Raw genomic sequence first — 25,585 nt, 5'->3', positions numbered from 1 at the left:
AGGTTTGACGTGTTGTGCATTCAGAGATGCTCTTCTGCATAGCTCGGTTGTAATGAGTGGTTATTTGAGTTACTGTTGCCTTTCTATCAGCTCCAACCAGTCTGGTCATTCTCCTCTGACTTCTGGCATCAACAAGACATTTGCGCCCACAGAACTGCCACTCACTGGATATTTTCTCTGTTTCGGGCCATTCTCTGTAAACCCTAGAAATGATTGTGCGTGAAAATCCCAGTAGATCAGCAGTTTCTGAAATACTCAGACCAGCCCGTCTGGGACTGACAACTTTCTGATGCTCTGTTTGAACTGTAACAGATCGTCTTGACCATGCCTACAAGCATTGAGTTTTATATATATATATATATATATATATATATATATATATATATATATATATATATATATATATATATATATATATATATATATATATATATATATATATATATATAGATGGATGGATAGATGGATAGATAAACATGTCTAAATACATTGAGTTGCTGCTATGTGATTGGCTGATTAGAAATTTGCGTTGATGAGCAGTTGGACGGGTGTACCTAATACAGTGGCCGGTGAGTGTATGTGCACAATACAATGCAGTCAAATACATTCAGTTTCCTTGTTTTTTATCAAAAGAAAAAAAAAATGAAATATGTTTTGGACAAAATGAAATGTTAAATTTAAGACATTTATTTGTTTAAATATTTAGGCCTACAGAATTACCATTAAGAGTATACGAACAAGTATACTATATATGGCAGCTGATGTTCTTTAACAGCCGTTATTTTAACTTTTGTGTCCAGGTGATGACACACAGGTAACTTTTTGAGCAGTATTTAGTGTTTCCTCATCATTATATAAAGGGGCGCCCCATGTGATTTCTGTCTCTACATGGTCGCGTGATTACAAATTTCTGCTCTCTGAATCGCGCACAGTGGAGTTCTACACGGCCACTCTCAGCTGTATGGGAATGAGACTGCGCGCCACATCTGACAGGAGCAAAGACGCACGTGCACTTCTTTATGTTATGCATTGCCTACAGCAGCCAAAACAAAGGTAAATGATGTGTGGGAGCGTAATGGGCAGCAGCTAAAATATATACAGATGCGATGGGAGCTCTGTTTAGTTTATTGGCATGACCCGCGCGAGTGATGCATTCTTTATTGCAAGTGCAGCCATTGTATCTCCAGTGTCTTGAGCTGCTGTGACGCTTTTACCTCTATCTAGCGTCTCATCCAACCTGACCGCTCCCGCAAACTTTTACAGACCCCGTGATCCCCCAAAATGGGTTCAAATACTCGTAAATCATGGTGACGAGAGTGAATGAGCAAGACAACAGATCACGAGAGGCACATGTTCTAAGCAATACATTTCTTTGGTTAAACAAATAGATCAGTAAAGATTGCAAATCCCTCCATCTCTGAGTGATCTGCTGTCATTAGTTATATTTGAACAAATATTTGAACAATCCTGCATATATAACAACTGAAAGTTTTGTGTTTTGACAATATTGCAAGTTCACTAAAAGCTGGATGGAATTATTAGATAAATAAATCTTTATTTTTTAACTTGAATATGTAATAAAAGTAAATTCTTGTAATACACTCATTGCTATAAACAGTAGTTTATAGACCTCTTTCCTTTTAGTCAAGGAGTATTAGATTTATAGGTGTGCTGCATTTTAATTCTTATGCATCAAACATACGCTTCAAACTTGTTCTTGATTGAGTGATGTTGAATTCTTCTCTCATCATTTGCAATGTTTCCAAATTGCATTGTAATTTTTCATAACAATTTTATATCTGTTTTATTATTTTCTGTGGCAGTTCATTCTGCTGTGGCAACCCCTGATAAATAAGAGATTAAGCCAGAGTAAACTGAAGGGAATGAATTATTTTCTGTAAAGCTGCTTCTGGCCATGACACGCTTACACCTAAATGGTTATAAAAGACGTGTTTAAGGGATTATATGCAGCATCCTTCATTTATTCTCTCAGGTAAGGCAAGATCTTCTCTTAAGATTCATACTTGGAGGGAAAATGTGCTCAATGCATTATAAAGCTTGAAGCATTAGAATCTGTGCTCAGTATCAGCCGATCACCATGACAAGGAATCGGTGCTCAATATCAGCTGCAAAAATCCTGATCAGAGCATCCCTAGCTTTGCTCCAAATTGGCTGTCAGAGCAGCAATACTCCCGCTGGCTGTACAAGACTGATCTGGGTAAGTCAGTAAATACACCCTTGGGAAAATAAGTATTCTTAAATAAAGGTCAAGTATAAAAGTATACTGTATTTAGTAAGTAATTAAACCCAATATACACTGCAGGCACAAAAGCTGCACACTTTGTGGATAAAAAAAAAGATCTAAAAATAAATGTTAATTTTTAGCTTGTACAGTCAGTTGTACAGTTGAAATAATTGTTCAGTTTTTTAATGCTGTCATTAAAAGAAACAAATTAAGAACATGACTTCATGCCAAGCCGTGCTGCATTACGCCGCGGCGCACCACGGCCCCAAACTGTAAACCTAGGGGAAACACTAAGGGCCCATATATCATACACCCGGCACAAGGCGCGACGCAATTGTTGTTTGCTAGTTTCAGCTCGGCGCAAGTCATTTTGACATTTTGCGCCACGCTGTTTAAATAACAAATGCATTTGCACTCATTTGTGTGCCCATAGGCGTTCTGATCTAAAACAGGAGGCGTGTTGAGGCGCGTTGCTATTTTGAGGAACTTAAATAGATGGTTCAATAGACCAGATCAAAGCTGGTCTATTGTCCAGCGCAGAGTGCGTTAGTTGTGTGCCTCGCTTACACATTGCTTAATACACACAGGGTGTACAGCAATACGCAAATATCTTTACAAATGAAAAATAAAGGATTAAAATATTACAAAAAATATTATTTTTTAGGCTACATAAATATAAAAACCCTACTTTTATGCCTTCATCTCGGGGGGCTTTTTCAGTTTATTTATGACAATTTGCTCAGCTGTCCATATGGGGTATAGCATGTGTATTTGGATATAACCCAGTTTTTTGACCACACTTCATTATTATTGTTCATTTATTCGTTTGCTCGAAATTAGAACTGAATTTAGAAATAGTTTTGAAACAAATTTTTGCACTTAACAAACAAAATTAATTATGTTTAGGCTAATGGATGTCTGTGCGTACAACAAGTTTCCCTATCCACGAGAGTGAAAGCGAAAGTAAAGAATGAGGAGGCTCATCTCTCATTCTCGCACTTTAAGATGGTCTGTTTAAACTATTTTCTCTCTAGTGAAGGGTTCAGTTTTTCCACTTACAAAGTCCGGCATGTAAATAGCAAATGCGTTATGGCGCGGCGCAACTGACTTGTAAAGGGAATGGGAGATGAGACTCTGATTGGTTAATTCTCAAAACACACCTATAACTCATTAAGAGAATAAGCTCAACCCTGTTAGACCATGCGCCACGGCGCAAAGCGGATTTTTCTGTCCTTAAAATAGCAAAAGTGGATTCTGACACGCCCTTTATGCGTTTGCGCCCTGCGCTTTGGACTTTGCGCATGGATTGTCAAAATATAGCCCTGAGTGTTGTTAGACAATATTGTAGTGATGTTGCTTGGCTACTTTGCAGCTGAAAATTGGAAACAATCTTTACAAAAAAATGACAAATGCAAGTTATACTGTATAGATGTATACATGATGTGCAGTGTAGTTACCACCGCGAAACTTAAACAGGGATAGTAATGAATAATTTTTACTTAATTACATATTTCTAGCCATACTTCTTTACTTTTACTTGAGTACAAAAGTGTAGTCAGTACTTCAACTTTAACATAAGTATCTGTACAATTACTTAAGTAAAGCATGTGTGTACTTTTGCTATCTCTGCCAACATATACATTTTACTTTGTGAAACCCACAGAAACCTTGATCTTGCTTATTTCTTTTTTTTTTTTTTTCTTCTTCAATATCCCTACTTTGTCCTGAAAAGTTTATTGTGCATGAAGTCATTTAATAAAGGAAGGGAACTTATCAGAAAACATTACAGGCTGGATTTGAACCAGGATTACCCACATGAGCATCAGTGGCTGGGCCAAAATGTGCCCATATTTATAAAATAGCACTGCTGTATTTTTTACCAGTTTGTCACTTAGAGCATAGCCATCTGTGCAGAGTCGATATTCCCTCCTCACCCTTCAGCACCAGTTTGACAGACTATATAATTGCCGAGATGGTGAGCAAACTGTAGACAGGAGATTTATAACCCAAATGCGTGACACTCTTAGTTGTTAGTTGTGGAAGATGTGTTTAAAGATGTATTTAAAGAAACTGCGGTGCAGATATTACAGGGATATTATCTGAGGCTGCCAGAGGTTGAGACTCTTGGCCATTAGTAATCCAACTAACTCTCAAATTCTGGAGTTGGCCCTATCAAGGTTGGAAGCAGCCTTTGGGTTTCTTGCCCAGATCTCATTAAAGTGTCCACTACAGTAACTATGGTTGGACTGATACCAAAGTTTTAGCATCAGGAAAGCGCCAGGCAGTTGGTATCGATACTAAATTGGTGTCTTGACACAAACAGATGGTTGACCACCAAATATATGATCTGCAGTACTTGCTGATCCTTTAAAATGTACTTCTTTCTTACATTCTCTTATTTTGCTTTCTAAATTTCTAAAATTTTACTTTAAAAAAATGTATAAAAATATTAATTTTGCCGAATTGGTCACTCTAGGTTTACTGATTTGAATTCATTGAATAACAATGCACCACCAACATGAAATTACTGTCAAGCTCTCTCTCCTTAAAACAAATTTCATTAGAATGTGAAAGTTTAAGTGCCATTAGATGAGATTTTTATAATAAAACATATTGATGGATGTTTTTAAAAAGGTTTCACCAGGACAAATTTTAAGTAATTTATGAAATATTGAATTGAAAAATCGTATTTAACTTTTAATATAGTTTTATTTATCTATTTATTTATTTATCTATTTATTTATTTGTTTGTGTATCAACTCTTATTGAAATATGAACTTGTTCTTATCATGTAATGTTTTTATGTATCTTGCCATGAAATATATATATATATATATATATATATATATATATATATATATATATATATATATATATATATAGATATATATATAATATATATAATCTTATATTACATATATTACATATATATATATATATATATATATATATATATATATATATATATATATATATATATTTATATTACATATATTACATATATATATATTATATATATATATATATATATATATATATATATATATATATAAACAACTAACTAAAATAAAAAAATAAATAAAGCAATCTTCTTCATCATCTTTTTAATAAATTTTTGTTGTTGTTTACAGTAATGTATGAAGCTTTATGAGATATTTATTTTTCCATATTAATATTCTAGACATATTTTGGACCACAAAAGATAATAACAATAAATACTAGTAAACAATGCATTAAATCTGAAAATGCCAAGAATCTTTAAAATATTTAGTAAAGATTTCAGCACTTTGTAAAATCCCACTATATTAATATCAAACTACTGAATTTTTACTCATAATATTCATCGCTGGGATCCTAATTTAGCCTCTTTAAACTTGATTTAAGGTGATTTTTATTCAATTCAATATTTAGAATATTCTTTGACCCTCAGATTCCAGATTTTCCAGATTTTAATTAAATGTCTTAATTAAAAACACCTGTTTTTCTCATGCCAAAAAATCATAAATTAAATAAAGATTTTTAATGTTTAAAAAAATTAAGAAAAGATTACAACATTTTGTAAACCCTCAGATTCCAGATTTTCAAACAGTTGTTCCTTAGCCTGATGTTTCTTATTTTAACAAACAATACATCGTTAGAAAGGCTTTTTATTCATTTTCAGATTATGTATAAGCCCCAATTTCTAAAAAAAAAAAAAAAAAAAAAAAGAAAAATCAAATCCTGAGCGTTATGACTAGTTTCATGGTCCAGAGTCGCATTTTATTTATTGAATTCATCTAAAATGTAATAAAATTAAAGCTGACAAGCATACATTTATAACACAGTCAATCATTTTTAAATTGATTTATTTGTTATTGTTTATATTTTTTACATTCATTCATTGATTGTTTATTTATTTAATATTATATATTCATTATTTTTTGTTTTTGTTATTATTATAATTATTTTATTTATTCTTTTGCTGTTACACTGCTTATAACCAATCAACAGCTTCAGATTAAAAAAGTGTCACTGAAATATACATGACAAGCACCTGGTCATCTGTCATCATGCATGTTTGCTCGTTTATTAAAACAAGCCTTCACCTGCTTCTAACCACCCATTCCCTGCATCACACAATCATGCGGCCATTGTTAGAGTTTGTGAAAAGGTTCAGCGTAAACACACACACACACACACACACACACACACACACACACACACACACTCCTGATGAGCTAGAATTTCCACAAGGTTGGAAAAACAAATAACTTCTGTTCTCCCTACACACTTCTGTGTGTTGCTTTTGTTTGTTACCAGTTCCATGCTTTACCAATCTAACAACACTGAGATGCAATCAGTTTGATTTTTATTACTTTTGAAAGCACGTTTCGCAGAGACTCCCTGCGGCTTCAAGTGACAATACTTGACAAACAGTCACCTCTAATTTAATTTGCGATGGAATGTGTGCTGCTGTTTCATGTTGGTAATTTTCCTTCAAGTTAGTGTTGTGTTTTTTTAGAGTCACTTGCTGCAGAAATGCATTTGAGGATCTTTCTGACCTCTCTTGGCAATGTGATGCTCTTCACCATTTCTTGGAAAATGGTTTATTATACTTTTGAAGGTCATCTGACTTAGTCCTTGACTAAAGTCACAGCTCTTTGGGTAAAGAAATAATGGTAAGTGTTTGTCAGAGTCTCTGTGTATAACAAGAAAAGCATTTCAAGTTATGAAAAAATAACAGAAAACGAAAAAGTTTGTTTCTGGAGCATGTTAATGTTTTATATATATATATATATATATATATATATATATATATATATATATATATAAAACATTAACATGCTCCAGAAACAATCTTTTTCTGTTATTTTTTCATAACTTGAAATGCTATTCTTGTTATACACAGAGACTCTAACAAACACTTACCATTATTTCTTTACCCAAAGAGCTGTGACTTTAGTCAAGGACTAAGTCAGATGACCTTCAAAAGTATAATAAACCATTATATATATATATATATATATATATATATATATATATATAGAGAGAGAGAGAGAGAGAGAGAGAGAGAGAGAGAGAGAGATATTTAGATAGATATATATATAGATAGATAGATAGATATATATATATATATATATATATATATATATATATATATATATATATATATATAGATATAGATATAGATATAGATATAGATATATAGATATATATGTATATATATATATAGAGAGAGATAGATAGATAGATAGATAGATAGATAGATAGATAGATATGTATTTGTGTATGTATGTTTGTATGTATATGTCTGAATAACATTAGATTACCCAGGAAACCATAATGCATGGTTTATTTAATTCGTAACCTTGCTCTCATGCATTTATCTATGCTTGCAATGTGTTTATTATATTGTATGTTTACGCTCCCCAACAAAATCATCCGAATCAATGTAAAATTAGCAATTCTTTCCCAATTGAGCTATTCAAGTCACCTGATCAAATTGTATTCATGTTGCATTAATCATAGAATTCAAAATATTGCAATGTCAGTTTTTCCAGTATCGTGCACTGCACGAGCACTCAGATTTGCGTAACAGTTCAAGTTGGCCACACTGTTATATAAATGGAAAGACCAGTACTGTACTGTGTCTATCTCATAATAAATCTGTGTGGAATTGACTCCAGTTCAGATTTTGGGGGTAATATTTTATTTATAAAGTTCAACAACAGAGCATAGGGGCAACAGTTTTTGCACAGTGAAGCTTTTTTTTCAGAAACAATTCAACCTCGTTCTCACATAGGACATGGCCTTCCAAAGACATTTGGCACTTTCAGAGAAACTTCACGATGACTTGTTCCCAGCGGTACTCTAAAATCTAGTGACTCCATGTTCTTTTCTGACTCTGTCACAAAGACTGGGTGGTTTCTCCGAAACATCTATAATTCAACTAGTCTATTAATCCTAAAATTTAGATTGGAATTCAGGAACATGGATGGTTTTACCTCAATTGCATTTAGTTTTACTTTTATTCTTTGTGGCAGAAAAAAAATAACCACTGAAAGAACATCTTCATGCACACTTTAGTCAAAGAAAAAGCACATATTGGATTTGTTTTGTTGAAGAATTGATGTTTAATGCCCAGTAATATACACTATAACCAACATATGTGACAAAGCCATAATATTTCTAGTAAAATCTACTAAAAGTAGTAAGTTTTTTTTTTTTGTAATGTGTGGGCAGCTTAGCTTATGAAAAGCTTTTGTTAGAATCTAGAGCTGAAACAGTGGTCTGAACTCAAAGATCATGAGATTATAATGGATTGTATTGTTTTGTGAGCGCATTGTTTGCATTTTGCAATGCAGGTGTCTGTGGTCCTTCACTGACTCTGTAGGTGCAGAGAATAGTGTCAAACAGCCGTGTGTGTATAGACTATACTGTCGCAAAATACGTCGAAAAGCCTACTCTGCGGTAATAGTTTGATTGCAGTGTTTACTTGTCTGTAGTGCACTTCAATAATGCGACTAAAATCAGCACTCCACATGTCTTAATTCGAATTCTGTTGAGTTCGATTTTGTCCTTAATCTGATTAAATTAATTAAAAAGCGCTGGTTTCGTTTCTTGATCAGAGTATTGTCTTAATCATATTAAAATCGTATTATTGGCGTCAACATACTCAGTGTTCATGATGGGATTATTCCTGGTCTATAAGTGCACCTCATTGGCAGAGAATGACTTTGAAAATTAAGCCTGTCAACTGTTTTTAGCAGGTGCGTTTCATGTAGCATAATTTCATGTAACAGGTCAAACCATTGTTTTTATTGTCATTTTTTGTTTTTACATTCAAATTTCACATTTTGAGATTGCGTAATTTTATTTTAATAAATAATTGCTCAATCTAGCAAATATACCCATGTTGCTTCAGTCTAATTTTATTGGCAATTGCTTATGATAAAGCAAATAAACACTTAGGTCATATTTTCTTTATCTTCTTGTTTCTGCCTTTACAAATATCAAGATTGTATAAAAAAATCGTTATTTTTAGTTTTTTCGTCTTTAACAATAAGGTCTGCTTTCTGTAGGTCTCATGACTAAGTGTATGATTTAGCACTATAGACACATTTTTGCAAACATTTTTTTATTGCGAAATGATTGTTGGATACTCAAATTAAATCAAATACTATATAATCAGCGATGAAATATACCAACACAATCTCACGGCAATTCGTAACTTTTTGATTTTGTGGCTAATTCGTATGAATTCGTACGATCTAATTCATACAATTTAGTATGATTTGCTCATCCCCCAATGACGGTTGGGTTTAGGGGTGGGGTTAGGTGCCACGCCTCGTTTTTAAAATCGTACAACTGAACTCGTACAAATTTGTACGAATTAGCCACGAAACTGATAAAACGTAAAATACTTACGTTTTCTCGTCAGATCAGGCTGAATATACATTATAAGAAACTAGTTATTAAACACCTAGTTTAAGAGTAGGCACAAAGGTCTGCCCAATTTCACCAAGGTCATCTCACTTTAACATTTCTGGCCCCGCCACAAATATATATATATATATATATATATATATATATATATATATATATATATTTTTTTTTTTTTTCCCAAATCATATGCTATCTTAAGAAGAGCAGGAATCCTCCTTTCCATCTCTTCAGTCCAGACCCCAGAGGGCAGATGTTGAAGGCTGCGACTGATTGCCGAATGCTGTGTTTTGTCCTCTAAATTATTTGAATCCCTGAGATTAAACTTTAATGGTCACTCTATTTTTAATGACTCAACTCGAAATGGGGTTATCGAATATCCACAGCACTATAAAAAAGAAAAGTTTGGTACAACTACTTTGCTCCAATCTAATAACTGTACAGTTTATTAAAATCTTAAAATACAAATGAAATCAAACCTAACAATACTGATTTTGATATTGAACATAGTTTTGTGGCGAACAATCTGTGCGTGTTTGCCCTTGTAATCTAAAATCTAAATCAGAAATGGAGATTACGTCTGTCTGGGATATAGAAAAAGTGGCTAATTTAATTAACCATGCCCAGCTAACAGAAATTAGGCTTGTTTAAGATGCGCCTCGGCTTCACTGCAATGTAGACGAGGGCAGGCGGTGCAGTAAGAGGAGGGCTCAAAAAATACATCAGAAGTCAGACACTTCTCGAATCTTGATGTTTTGCCGCCCTGTAAACGTCACCAGTGGCGGAGATCACGCTCGTGTTTTTTATTGCAGATAAATGACCTCATGAAAAAAAAAAACATCAGAGCGAGGCGGATGAAAGTCGGACACAATTGATATGATTTTGCCCATCTCAAACAATCCTATTGCAAGGACAAGGTGTCTAATGAATTAAATGACTGCTTTACTATATCCAATCAGCATACAGTAGAAAAAAACAAACCACACCCACTGTTTTGTCATTTAATATTTAGTTTCTCTAGGACTACGTTACAATTCGGAACAAAAAAAAACGGTCGCAGCTTCCGGTTCATGTGGACTTTAAGGCGCATCTTTTGTTTAAAATGTTGTGAGGGCATTGTTTTCTTCTTCATCGTGTTTGTGAACTGTGCAGCACGTTCTCACTTTGACTCTGTCCTCCTGTTTCATCTCTGCAGAGTTTTCCCTCAGATGAGGGCTGGCCGTTCGCCAAATACCTGGGGGCCTGCGGCCGGATGGTGGCGGTGAATTACGTGGGCGAGGAGCTCTGGAGCTTCTACAATGCGCCCTGGGAGAAAAGAGTAGATCTTGCCAAGCAGCTGATGGACATCGCCGAGCAGCTGACCAACAATGACTTTGACTTCGCCCTTTACCTCCTGGATGTCAGCTTCGACAATTTCGCAGTCGGGCCCCGTGATGGAAAAGTCATCGTCATCGATGCTGAAAACGTGATCGTGGTGGACAAAAGATTGGTGAAGCAGAGTAAGTAATGACCTCATCCCTGCATCTCTGTGCAAGGTTTACTTTACGACATGAATAAATTGCACAGGAAGCTGTTATTCAGGTTAGAGAGTGTGTACGTGTGTGTGTCAACTTAAATATTCTGACCCACTTTCGGTTTTCCCTCCTATGGGCTGGAGCACCTGTTTTTCTGGCCTGTTTGTTGCTGTACTTTGCTTTCCCAGTCAACATAAATGTTCCTTAAACTGAATTATCACAGTCTCACAGACCAGGTGGAATCCTGCATTGGCCTCCCCATGCTCCCAGGCTGGTAATTAAAGTCTCATTGCTGTTTCTTTTTTTGGGACTTTTAAGAAATCTATACCTGTCAGGAAGAACTCTACACCGACCGCTTTCCTGGAACTCAATAGAGCCCAGGGTCAGAAATTAACTGGGGCTTGAGGAAATAATTAAATCAGAGTGCATAAAACTAACTTTAAAACTCTAGATAAGGTGGAATAAATGGTTCCTGCACAATTAAACCCTAAATTGGGATAGTTCACCCAAAAACTGAAAAATCTGGCATTATTTTAGGGCTGCACGATTTGTAAACAAAATCGAATTGCTATTTTTCTGATCAAAATTGGTTTAAACTGTGATTTACTACTATTTTATAAAAGAGCTACAGGTTTGATGTGGTTTTATCAGCATCAAAGGAAGACCAAGCACAGTCACAGAGTACAATGCACTATGCTAACCTCCTTAATAATGTTACCATTTTTTCCAATAAAGGTATCGGTTGTCATGACAAATTAAGAAAATAACTACTGCATCTTAAATAAAATGAGATTATTTCTATATAAAATCTTAAACTTTTAAGCATCCAAACACACTGCAAACAATTGTACATGAGTAAAGCACTGACGATAATCTACTTTTAAGATTGAAACAATAACATCAAACGTTTTTGCCATTTAGGGCCCTATCTTACACCCGGCGCAAGACGTGTAATGCGCGACTTGTTGCTATTTTCAGACCAACGCAACCCTAATTTTCATGTTCCTCCACGTTGTTTTAAATAGAAATTCCATTTGCGCCACTTTGTGGACTCATGGGTGTGCTGATCTAGAAAGGAGGTGTGTTAGAGCGCATCGTTGGCGCGTTGCGATCTTGAAGAATGGAAATAGACTTGCAGCACTGACCATTTAAAAGCAGGTCTCAAGCCCAGCGCAGAGCGCGTTAGTTATGTGCTTATGTGGGTTCAAACGATTGCACATTGCTTAATGCACACAGGATGTACAGCAATACACAAATATCTTTACAAATGAAAAAAATGAAATAATTCAAATGTTACAAAAATGATTATTTTCTACATAAATATAAAAACCACTGCTTCCATGACTTTTTCATGCCTCCATGCCTTTTTTCAGTTTATTCATGACAATTTGTATTAGTATAATGTTTATTATCATTAGCAGTATTATTTATTAAATGCATATTTATATTTGTTTTAGTAAAAACAAGTTTAGATTTGTCCACCTGTCGGGTTTTAGAGACGTATGCATCACCATATGGGGTATAAGAATAGGATGCGTGTTTAGATATAACTCAGTTTTTGACCACACTTCTTTATTATTGTTCATTTATTTGTTGTCTGGAAATTAGAATTGAATTCAGTAATAGTTTTGAATCAAATCTTTGCCCTTAAACTAAATTAGATATGTAGGCTATTGAATCTCTTCAGTGAACAACACTGTTTTCTTATCCACGAAAGTAAAGGAGTAAAGTTAAGATTAAAAGTAAAGAGAAAGTAAATAGGCTGAATGAAGGAGGCTCGTTTTTTTTATTATCGTGCTGCCGATAGTTTGCTTAACTGTTTTCTTGCTAGCGAAGCATTCAGTTTTCCACGTACAAAGTCCTCCACGTAAATAGCAAATGCATCATAGCGCGACGCAAAAAACTCATAAAGGGAATGGAAGATGGGACGCTGATTGGTTTAATGCACTTTATGCTCAAAACACATCCATAACTCATTGAGAGAATAAGCACACCCCTGTTAGCCCATGCTTTTTCATGCTTAAAACCATACATTTCCATGCTTAAAACCATACATTTCCATGCTTAAAACTATACATTTCCCTCCTTAAAATAGCAAAAGTGGATTCGGTCACGCCCTTAATGCTATTGTGCCATGCACTTTAGACTTTGCGCCTAGATCATTAAAATAGAGCCCTAAGAACACGAATAACTCTAAAGCCAAAAGGTCAACAAGAAAACCTTCACATTTAGGTTGTTACATTTTTCACATTGTTTAATTTAATGTGCTTACAAATGACCAGAAATGTTAAAATCTATATGCTTGTTATCATGTTTGACAGTGCATCCAAATAATCACAGATTTTGCGACTTTAAAAATTGCACCCTTACAAAACTAAATTTCGTTTTAGAAACGAGTAAGCATACCTGCCTACATTATTTACTCATTCACTCGTTCCAAACCTGTGTTAGAATGGGATCAGTGCTAAAAAAAAGACTTTAATGAAAGAATTTCTAAATCAAATTTATGTTATATTTATGTGTTATTTATTGATGTTGATGTCTTTTGTATTGTTGTTATTTTTTTATTATGGAAAAGTGATATTTATAAAATCCTGTGAATTCGATGTTGCATTTAAATAGCCATAGAAGCTGAAATGACAATGAATTCAAAACTCTCTCACTTCCAGACCTGTTTGACTTTTTTTTTTTGTTTATTTGAACACAAAAGACGATTTTTTTTGAAGAAAGCTGAATATCTGTAACCACTGACTTCCGTAGTATTTGTTTTTCCTATAGAGGTCAATGGTCTTCAGTTTTCCTAAGAATATTATTTTTTGTGTTTAATCAAAAAGAGCACATCAATCTGCTTTTACCAGTGGCTTGTGGGTTAGTTTTATGACAAATGTATGCACTTTTTGGAAACTTTGAATTAAGAGTCACTATTCAACATCATTATACGGCATGGAAAAGCCAGGATAAAATTGAAAACTACTCAGATTGTGTTTGCCTGACTGAAAAAGTCATATTATAGACCATGAATGGCTTTAAGGTGAGTAAATTCTGGAATTATTTTCATTTTTGGGTAAACTATTCCTTTAATTCAGCTTGATTGGTGATTGTCTCTAGTTTCATGGTTGATTATAGTAATTTGTTCAACATAATAGACAACAAAGAAACATTTTCATAAGGTTATTATACAAATTGCCTTTACAAAGACCAAAAGTGAATGGAAAATTAAATGCCTGACCCTGGTAAAGCTCCTAATATGATAATGCGTGGGATTTAAATGCTAGTTTAATGTTTGAGTAAGTGTTTCGCATTGCAACAGATGGATGTGGCCCAAAGCTGCACTTTTGATTCTGGACGGCAGCGAGTTGGCATGGACGGGTGCAGTGCTGGACCAAGTATGTGTGCCAGTGGATCTGCCATCCAGTGAGGCCAAACTGGGCTGGCGGATGAACTTGGAGCATGTGTGCTACATTACAATGGCTATTTGCTTCAGTCTGCCAGCATTTATCTGAATGGAGCTTGTGTGTGTGTGTTAGCAGATGGGTCTTTCTGAAATTATAGATTATTTTCTTTTTTCTATATTTTCATGCTGAATTGATGTGCGGTTGATGTCAAAGCACTTCACTGGACCTGTTTCGGCATCAAGGTCATTTTGTGGAGGATGTCGGATAGATGGGTTTTTATTCATATTTTAAATTTAATTAAATCTTTAAATATCTCAGTGCATTAATTGAAAACGTGATGGTTTTAAGGATTGCTGTTCATGGTTTCGGAAATGATTTCCATGCATATGGAGGTGGTTTCATTTGAGACATTATCTGTTTGTTTTTTAGACTAGAACTCCAGGAGGACTAGAACTTACAGCTAAATCATTTTACAGAATTTATCAATCATAGTTAATGTACATCTTAGCATGTAATAATAATAATAATAATCATAAAATATTTTAAAAAGGTTTACACAGCGATATGTTTGCCATTTTCATTAAAAGTGTGCAATGTCAAAAAAAGGAAATTGTTTACTTTACTACGGCGCAAAAAAGGGAACTGTGGGATTCCACGCTACACTGTAAAACCCAAAAAGTTAAGGTAACTCAAATCATTTGAGGAAACCAATTGCACCAAACCATTTAAGTTTCTAAATGAAACCTAATGAGTTCTGTGAACTTAATCCATTTGAGTAAACGAAGCAATTTTAACACCGTAAAACCCAAATACAGAGAACTCAAACCAACGGAGTACTGTAAAACCCAATAACTTAAGGCAACTCAAGAAGTTGCCTTAACTTATTGATAAAACCGATTGCGAAAAACCATTCAAGTTAAAAAACTAATCTATATGAGTACTATGAACTTGAAGTAATGAGGTATTTAATTAACTCATTACCTTCAACACTGAGTTCAAAACTCTTTTCAAATGAGTAGAATTAATTTTCAGTAAACTCTGAGTTAACTACACTCAATTCATTTGATAAAGTTGACTGTTGGGTTTTACAGTGTAGAAACATCTTTTTTTTATTAGTGGTGTAATGGATCACAAATCTCATGGTTCGGATCACACTATGGTGTTGGAGTCACGGATCGCATCATTTTTCGGATCAGCAAAAAAGAGAGGAGAGATATGTAATCTGCTTTCCCTTTATTAAAAAACATAACAGCTAGAAGCTAGCTCTGGGCAATATGGCCTTTAAAAAAAAAACGATGATTTATTTATTTATTTTATTTAATTTTTTTTTTTACAGAAGAAAAATTACGGTTTAAATCTTTTTTTTTTTTCCACCAAAAAAAAATACTGTACCTATAACCTTATCATTATTATAATTAATTGTAGGATATAAAATGCTAAAGACAAAAGCTGTCATTTATAGATCAAATTTAGAATCGCATACAAGCCTTTAATAATAGCAATTGTATTAATTGCACATTTTATACAGTTACAGTAAAAGTAAACTGCAGTGAAAGAACTCATAATGTTTAAGGATTAAAAAAAAAAGTTTTTTTTTAATGAACGTTCATTGAGGTTTATTCATTTTTATTTTGTGTTATATCAGTTAATATAAATTACTCACATTAGGCTAGTGGGTTGCATTTTATTGCTGTAATTTGCGTCAGGGCTCTGCATCTGGTAGATTGCATCTGCATCTAGTGCAATCTAGTTACTGTATATATATTTATGGGAAGCTATTTTTGCTATTTCTGTGGAGAATTTTTGTAAAAATAAAATCTGTGGATATATGCGGAATGACTTTGGGAGTATCATAACTAAAAGCGTAATATATAAAATAAAATCCAGTTAGATCCACTTATTAGGTAAACAAAGCAAGTCTCTCATATAATATATCTACTGAAAGACAGTAAATATTACTTTACAAACTGTATTGTAAATAAATCATATAAACATTTTAGAATTACAATTATTATATCACATTAATATTAGTGAAATGAATTTAAAAACTGAATAAAGGTGAATTTACACACATTTACACAAGTAAATACAAAATAAAAAATCTGCAGATTTCTGGGCGCACAGATTTCATGTGGGCCTATCTATGGGTAACAGTTCCTTTCATGCGCAGGTTCTCCATTAATTGTCTTCTCCATTACTTCTAACTGTGAGAAATACAAGGAGTGGCACACAGTTTCAAATGTGCGTATCGCGGTGATTGCAGAGAGCCCTGAATTATGCTGTTGTTGTTTTTTTGGCAGGCATGTTTGTGCGTCCGTGTCTTTTTTCATTACATTTCACTTCATTTCAAAGAGCGCAGCATTTCTCCGAGTTCTCCTCTACTCGCTGCATGTTGTTTGTGTGTTTTTTATGGCAGTGCAGGGGAAACTACAAGAACCCACGTGTTAGGGTGAAAACAGATTTTTCTTTAAACAAATCTATGAGAACGTTACACTCAAGTTAATCGAAAAAATCAATTTATCGCCCAGCCCTAATTTAATTTTAATAAAGCTGAAAGACTTTGCTACAGTTGCTGATAATACTAAATGTATAAATCTAACATTGTAGTTTTGTGCAACTCATCATATTTATTTTTTAGTTTCATTATCAATCATGATTCAATAATTCAGAAATGATTCAAATAACAATGATTCAATAATTCACTCGTAAAACTTTGTTTCATTACCAGATGTATAATTAACAAAAAATAATTATTCAGTGATATATTTTGCCACCTATTGGTTAAATAATGTAATTGCTACAACTTTCAATAGTGTCAAGTTGCATTAAATAGTGATTTTAATCTTTACCATAAACATCAATATTTATATCTGAACTACAAACTGTTCTCTCAGTACTTCTGTTATTTGATTGTTCGCAACGTGTAACTAACTGAAAAGTGTCAAATCTAAATCTCTCTCGATCAAAAGCAGATTTGAATGCAGTGCATTAAAGGAGTTATAAACATATGCAAATCATCATCTATTATAGTTTGTTGCGTGCGTGTTTGATTTGAGATCCCGATCTTTTAACAATGATTGTGCAGGTTCACACTCAATGCATTCATGCAGGCTAAATGAGCAGTGACATGAAACAGCTTTAATAATCTAAGAAAACCTTGAGGTGGCTCCAGGGGCGCCGCTAGGGGGGGGAACTTAGGAAGATTCTAATGGCTCGTTTCCACTGACTGGTACGGTACGGTACGGTTCGGTTTGATACGGGTCACCTTTATCAGGCTTGCGTTTCCACTAACAAGGGTACCCTTTTGGTGGGCGTGGTGTATGACAGAATGTTTCAGTCGACGTCATTCTCGCTCGAGGAAATGTCTACAATAAAGCTGTATAGGTCACTTACATATCATATGAGAAGTGCTTCTCACAAAACAGATGCTTTTCACACATAAATACTTGTGTAGAAATGTTTATTACTAACTTTTCAATGAACATGAGTTGATTATAACTGCAGATCAATGACAGTGCGAAACAGCCTACTGTAACGTCTGTAATTATATTAAATAACTAAATAAATGAACATATATAAACACATACAGCCCCTTAAATTCTCAGATATGTTACCAACTACAGAAGAACTACACACAACAGACATTTCCGTCCGTATTTAGGTTCAAATCAACACAATATATAGCCCACAGTCAGTGAAAACCTCTCATCTGTGTCTGTAATCTTCAGCAGCACATGTAGCCTCTGTTAGAGAGTAATTCCCTCATTCTGAGTTCATATTAGTCCAAAAGGTGAAGATAATAAGTTAGTTATACATGGCATTTTGTTAGTGTTTGCTGAAAAATAATGTGCTCCTTTTTTTCAGGCTTCTCCTTTGTTTCTTCACGCTTCACTCTCGCGTTTGTCAGTGTCTGACAGGATCGGGTTTTAAAAGCACGTCAATAATCAAGCGCAGGTTATTATCATCAGCTCAAGATGTTTGTTATTTCAGATATAATGTTAGACGCGTGCGAGCGCTAGCAAGAAAGCGAAACCGCTCGGACTGGCTCGTAAAAAACTACGGGGCACAGGGTAAATCTACTCTTCTTCTTGGCTTTGTGGCTGTTTATCAAGACGACGACAAGGTTTGTTTGAGCCCGGGTCGACCATGGCTCGTTATTATATGTATAAATTATTCCGCTGTAATATCTCGGCTCGTCGGCCCCCCACCCCCCTGCTCTTCATATCAGCTTGTCATAGGGTCCATGGCGGCCAGCGGCGCCACTGGGTGGCTCCACAACTTCCATCATCTTCAAAAGCCAAAATATTTTCACACATGCGATTTAAATGATGGGTGTTTTGAGCTGTAACTTTACTGACACATTCTGGAGACACAGATGACTTATCTTAAATCTTGAAAAATGTGTAAAATAGGTGCCCTTTAATCTAGAAAGGTTTTTTTTCTAACTTATATACTTTTTTCATAATTTTTAAAAAACTTTTGTACTTTTTTCACAAATAGACAACACGTGTTTACACAAAAAAAAGTCTGTGCAGCAACATGAAAGTGAGTCATATTTAATCCCGTTCCTCAATAAACCTCTGAAGGTGATTTTTAACACGCACCAAAAGCCAAAGTTTGTTCTGATTGGCTGTGGTGCATCAACTCCTCTGGATCTTATAATTGGCTCCCTGGAGAGTGATTGGCAGCACTGTGACTTCATTTTCTCTAATTAGATATTGGCACGATATTGAGTTGTGTCAAATGACCAAGACGGCGGATCACCCAGTCTTTAAGCGCTTTATGACTCAATATAGTTTCGCTGATGAATAGATGTCACAGCCAAGGCTATTTCGGCACCCAAACCCCTCCTCTGAGAGGATCCTAGACGTTATTGATTTGTTCAGCATTAAAATGGGTGGCCAAGAAAAGAAATTCACCTGCTGTCAGAAGATTTGTCGTCTTCTCCGGTGAAGAGCTGAATGGAAACAGCATCTTTATTCTGCAGATTGTTGTGTTGTTCAAGTTATATATGGAACCTCTTAAAGAATAAAGCCCTGTGTAATGATAAAGAGCTTCTTTGTTGTTTGCTAGAGACTATCTTGAAGTTGTTTTAGAAGAAAAGACTGGGAGAGGGATAAAGCTGCGTTGAATGGAAGTCAGCTGACTGGCATGAGAACTGGGCATAGAATAGTGAACTTGTGATGAAATATCACATGAAATCACCACTATGTTGTTTAAAAAAATCATTTAATTAACAGTTGCCGATAGCTCGTGATCCACTCGTGATATTTTTTTAATGTTTTTTTATTGCATTATTGAACTTCTGGTCAAATTTTTCATGTTAAATTCTGCTCATAGTTTAACATTAAAGTGACCATTGATTTAGTAAAATTGTATTAGTTCGAAACAAGATGTAATTGTATAATATACTTGAAAATAATGCCACACAGTTAAAGGGACTGGCAGCTCTTTACCTGGAATTTGAATCATCCCAGAAAATATATAGTTTCAAACTACAACAAAAAAGTCACTTTGTTTAATTATGAAACATTAAACATATTTTGTTGGAATGTAGAAGTTTAAATTCCGTTAGACAGGATTTTTATAAGGAGAGCACTTTGATGGACATTTTTAAAAACGTACCTCCAGGAAGAGTTTTACATTTTTTATCAAAAATAGATCTGAAAAACCATATTTAACTTTGAATAAATTTTTTGTAAATTTTATCTATTTATATTTTATATATTTGTCTAAGTAATTTATTTATTTATTTATTTTTTATATAATACGAATTTGTTTTTATCATGTAATATTTTAATGTATATACATTTGGCCACGAAATAGCCATAAGTTGCTGATGTGGCAATAAATATGTAATAAATAAATAAATTATGAAACATTAAGGATTAACTATCAAGGATAATTTAGGGCCCTTTGAATTATGTTTGATTTACATATGAGTTTTGTTTTATTTAATAATTAATTAATTTATTTATTTTCTATAAAATTTTATTATGTAAAAAATGTATTTATATATATATTTTTTAATTTTATATATATTTTTATATGTATATGTATGTGTATATATATGTATGTATGTATATATGTATGTGTATATATATGTATGTGTATATATATGTATGTGTATATATATGTATGTGTATATATATGTATATGTATATATATGTATGTGTATATATATGTATGTGTATATATATGTATGTGTATATATATGTATGTATATGTATATATATGTATGTATATGTGTGTATATATGTGTAAAAAAGTAAGCATACTGGGTATATATGTGTATAGTAAGGACTACACCACTTATCTGTACCATTGTCTTCAATTTTCAGTCTTCAAATATCCTGTTTCACTAAATAGCATGATCTACAAATACCACTCAATCCTCTATTTCACGGTTTATTCTCACGTACAGCTATTCTGCACCTTTTTGACATTATTTTATTCTATTCCTCTTAGATAAACCCGAGAGCTACGATGTATGGTATGAGAGCCGCTACGAGGAATGCGATAAAGAGGCCTGTCTCTCCTTCTCCAAGGACATTCTCTGCTCACGGGTCACCGTGGACCACAACTATTACGCCGTGTGTCAGAACCTGCTCTCCAGATTTTCCAGCTGGCGGGGCAGCACCGGCGGTCTCCTCCACGACCCCCCTCCGGACGTGGTGAAAGACGGCCGCCTCATAGCACTGCTGGATGAGTGCACCAGGCCGCAGAAACGCTACGGTCGCTTCCAGGCGGCTAAAGAACTGCGCGAGTTCCTCACGCAACTCACTCAGACGAGCAATGCTGACAGGTAGTGTTGAGAATGGAGGGGGGACACTGAACTTTTACAGCCCCCTCCTCCAATAAACTACAAAGACTATCAGATTCTGGAACTCATGGGTACACCTTTAAGGGAGTCGCTGTTTTGTTGCCGCTATCAATCATGCCAGTGTTGGCTGTAGTCCTGTTTGGGCTTATTAAAGAAGTTTGCACATCTACATGGATTCAAGGGTTGTGTGAGAATCAGCAGACTAGAGGCTCAACCTGCTGTTATCACATGTGTGGGTGTGTGTGTGTGTGATCATGTGTGGCGTGCGTGTTTGTGTGTGTGACATGCATCCGTGGCATGCGTGTGCGGTATGCATTCGTGTGCGTTTGCATTCATGGCGTGTGTGTGTGTGTGTGTGTGTGTGTGTGTGTGTGTGTGGTTGCGTGGTTGGGGTACGTGTGTTTGAGAGCGTGTGTTTGCATGTGGATTGTGTGCGTGGTGTACGCGCGTGTCTGCGTTCGTGTGTGTTTGCGTTTGACATGTGGCATGTTTGCGTGTGTGTGTTTGATGTGTGTGCAGGTTTGTGTGTGGCATGTGTGCAAGTGGGGTGTGTGTGGCATACACACGTGGCGTTCATGTGCGTGCGTGTGTTTGCATGTGGATTGCGTGCATGCCGTTCGTGTGTTTGCGTGCACGTTTGCGTGTGTAGTGTGCGCACGTGTGGCATGCGTGCGTGGTGTTTGTATGTGTTTGCGTGTGTGCGTGGCGTTCGTGTGTGTTTGCGTGTGTGGTGTGCGCATGTGTGGCGTTCATGTGTGCATGCGTGCGTGGCGTTCGCGTTTTTTGCGTGCGTGTGTGGTGTGCGCACGTGTGGCGTACTTGCGTGACGTTTGTGTGTGTGCATGCATGTGGATTGCGTGTGTGGTGTACGCGCGTGCCGTTCGTGTTTGAGTGTGCGTGCATGTGTGTGTTTGCGGTGTGCGTACGTGTGGTGTATGTGCGTGCGTGTGGATTACGTGAGTGATGTACGCGCATGGCATTCGTGTGTGTATGCGTACATGCGTGCGTGTTTGCATGTGGTGTGCGTGTTTGGTGTATGCACGTGGCCTTCGTGCATGCGGATTGCGTGCGTGGCATTCGTGTGTGTTTGCGTGTGTGGTGTGTGCGTGTGGTGTTCTTCTGCGTGCGTGTGGATTGCATGCGTGGTGTGCGTGTGGGATGTGCGCGTGTAGGGTGTGCATGCGTGGCGTGCGTGCGTGGCATACACATGTGTTTGAGTGCATGGCGTTCGCGTGTGATTGTGTGTGTGGTGTGCTCAGTGTACACACGTGTGGTGTGGGTACGCGTGTGCGTGCATGACTTATGTGTGTGTTTGTGTGTGCGTGGCATGTGGGTGTGTAACGTGCGTGAGTGGCATGTGTTTGCGTGGATGTGTGTGTATCATGTTTGAATTTGTGGCATGATTGTATGGGTGTTTGTATGTTTGTGTGTGCGTGGTAACATGTGTACGTGGCATGCGTGTGTGGCATGCATGCACGTTTGCGTGTATGTGTGGCCTACGTGTGTGTGATGTGCATGTTTGCAAGTGTGCAGTGCGTGGCGTGTGTGCAAACTTGTGTGGCATACTTGTGTGCGTGGCAAGCGTGTGTGCGCCAGTGCGCCATGCATGTGTGGTGTGCGTGCACGGCGTGTTTGTGTGCGTGTGTGTGCAAGCTTGTGTGTGTGCATGTGTGCGTGCGTGTGTGTGTGCCATTCCTGTGTGGTGTATGCGTGTGTGCATGTGGTGTGTTTGCGTGCATGTGTGCGAAGCGTGTGTGTATGTATGTGTGCGTGTGTGTCTAATATCTGATGCTTGACTGATCCCTCATAGCTGTTCTGATCCGGATCCTATAATATGGTCTCTAATTAAAGTGTAAGTCAGGTGCTGTATGTGCGCCGTGAGCAGGGGTTATCACTGAAGTTGCACAGGCTCATTTATTCATGTTTGAGTGAATCTTAACAAAAAATACGTCCAGGTCATATTTGACCAGGAAAATAAAAGTGTGTGTGTGTGCGCGTATATATAGATACACAAACACACATACAGGGTTTGTATGAAGGTGCATACATGCACTGTAAATGTATCTGTTTATTAATAGTTTCTGTATTTTGTGATTCACAGGTGTTTTCCGTTTATTTACGGTTGTGAATTGCATCATGGGATGTTGATCTCTCCGACTTTTAATGTTGAATATTCAACTCTACAGTTGAACAAAGTGACTTTTATTGGCGTTTTACTAGTTTATAACGGTGTTTCTCAACCACGTTCCTTGAGGCCCACCAGCTGTGTACATTTTCCATGTCTCCTTAACCAAACACACCTGATTCAGATTATCAGCTCGTTAGCAGAGGTTGAAAGACCTGTAATGGGTGTGACAGACAAAAGAGGCATCCAAAACATGCAATGCTGGTGGTCCTCCAGGAACGTGGTTGAGAAACACTAGTTTCTAATAATATAATATATAAGATATAATATCGAGAGAAATAAAGATATAAAATAACAGAGAATGTACTGGCGGTTTATTACAAGATTTCTTCACCGTAATATACACCACCAACCCAGACAATATATCACTTTAACGCTTTAACAGGCATCAGAACCACCTGGTTGACCTTTTGTCCATCTGCTTAAGTGGTGACGTGTTTGTAACGTGTGGAATACTGTTTCCGGGTCCAAGCCGCCACTCATTCGAATTGAGAAAATATTAGTTTATGATCACTTTTTATTCATATTCTGGACTTGCTGCATCACAAATACCAAAATTTTATATTTATAATAAAAATTAATCGCTCTGGCTGGCTGATAATAGGCATGGTTTTTTATATATATATCGTAATATATATTTTTTATTTATATATATATATATATATATATATATATATATATATATATATATATATATATATATATATATATATATATATATATATATATCGTAATATATATTTTTTATTTATATATATATATATATATATATATATATATATATATATATATATATATATATATGTATGTATATATATATATATGTATATATATTTTATGATCATGATTTTCGAAAGTATTACATCACTTTGTAAACGTTTATTATTACCATTTGATGAGTCTCCCCATACAGTTTGAAATAGCGCTTGGACCCGGAAGCCGCTTCGCATGAGGTGACACTTAAAAAGCAGATAGGTTAATTGCTTATTACTATTTAGTTGAGTTGTGTCAGTTTATTATTAAATGTGAGATGAGGGCCAAAAAAAATATTTTTTAACGAGGGTTAAAATATAAAAATCTTTATAAAAGTCACTTTTTCCAACTTTTTGGAAGATCAGGGTCCCATAATGCAATTCAAAAGTGTAAATAAATGGGGAAAAATAAATAAAACGCGTAAACAAATAAAACACTTCTAAATTTGTTAGTCAAAATAACAAGATGTGAAGATGCAAGAAGGTTAAATTCACTTTTAGGTTACACAATACCAAAGTTCTAGATTTATAAAATCTGATAAATTAATATGTACTGGAATTAATCTTGTTACTTTGGCCAATTGTCATTTTTTACAACCAAAAATATCCATAAATAAAATAATATATCATTTTAATATTAGGAAGAAACGTTATCAGTTATATGTGTGCTTACTTAAACACATACCTAATAATTCTACAATTCTGAGAATTGTCAAGTGGTCTCTTATCGCATAATTCGAATATGATCAGTATATACTTTATACGTATTTTTCCAAATTGAAAATGGACTGTTATGTTGTTTTCTGTGTGAAATGTCACCAGGACGTGTTTTTGAAAGATTCACTTGTATTTTTTTGGTCTAAATGTGTCTAAATCTTCGCCACAGGAAACCTTAGTGCAGTCTTAACTGATTTTGAAAGTGTGCTCGGTCAAATGATAAGCCTCTTATCAAAGAGGAACTTGAAGAGGTTCCTGTTACTGAACCATTTTGATAAGACATTTGTGTTTTATTTAAAAAAAAGTAATGAAAGTAAAACAAAAAGAAGAAGAATTGAATTTGAAACAGGTATGCAAGAATAATACCAAAGAATACTGTAAACATAGTTTGCTTCATTTATTTTAATGTTCCTTTGACAAAGATTATTTAAAAGGGAAATCTCAACCTTTTTCATATTTCAGTCTTCATTAAAATCTGTAGTTGTTTTTGAACCAACGCAGTTTGCTTAAGTCCATAAGTCTGTAACCTTGA

The 25,585-nt window shown here is 35.3% G+C and overlaps 1 protein-coding gene across 1 annotated transcript in view; it reads left to right on the top strand.

Annotated features, from left to right (window-relative positions):
- dipk2aa (divergent protein kinase domain 2Aa) overlaps nt 1–22,549 on the top strand; it is a 419,818-nt gene extending 397,269 nt beyond the window's left edge. The window contains exons 3-4 of the mRNA XM_056471942.1: nt 10,863–11,166; nt 21,045–22,549. Coding sequence (XP_056327917.1) covers nt 10,863–11,166; nt 21,045–21,385 — 645 coding nt within the window. The 3' untranslated portion in view covers nt 21,386–22,549. The remainder of the gene's footprint in view (nt 1–10,862; nt 11,167–21,044) is intronic.
- Nucleotides 22,550–25,585: the final 3,036 nt, after the last annotated feature.

This window comes from Danio aesculapii, chromosome 2, assembly GCF_903798145.1.
Source record: "Danio aesculapii chromosome 2, fDanAes4.1, whole genome shotgun sequence".
NCBI classification, from domain to species: domain Eukaryota; kingdom Metazoa; phylum Chordata; class Actinopteri; order Cypriniformes; family Danionidae; genus Danio; species Danio aesculapii.
This window is presented reverse-complemented; position numbering and strand designations above follow the sequence as displayed.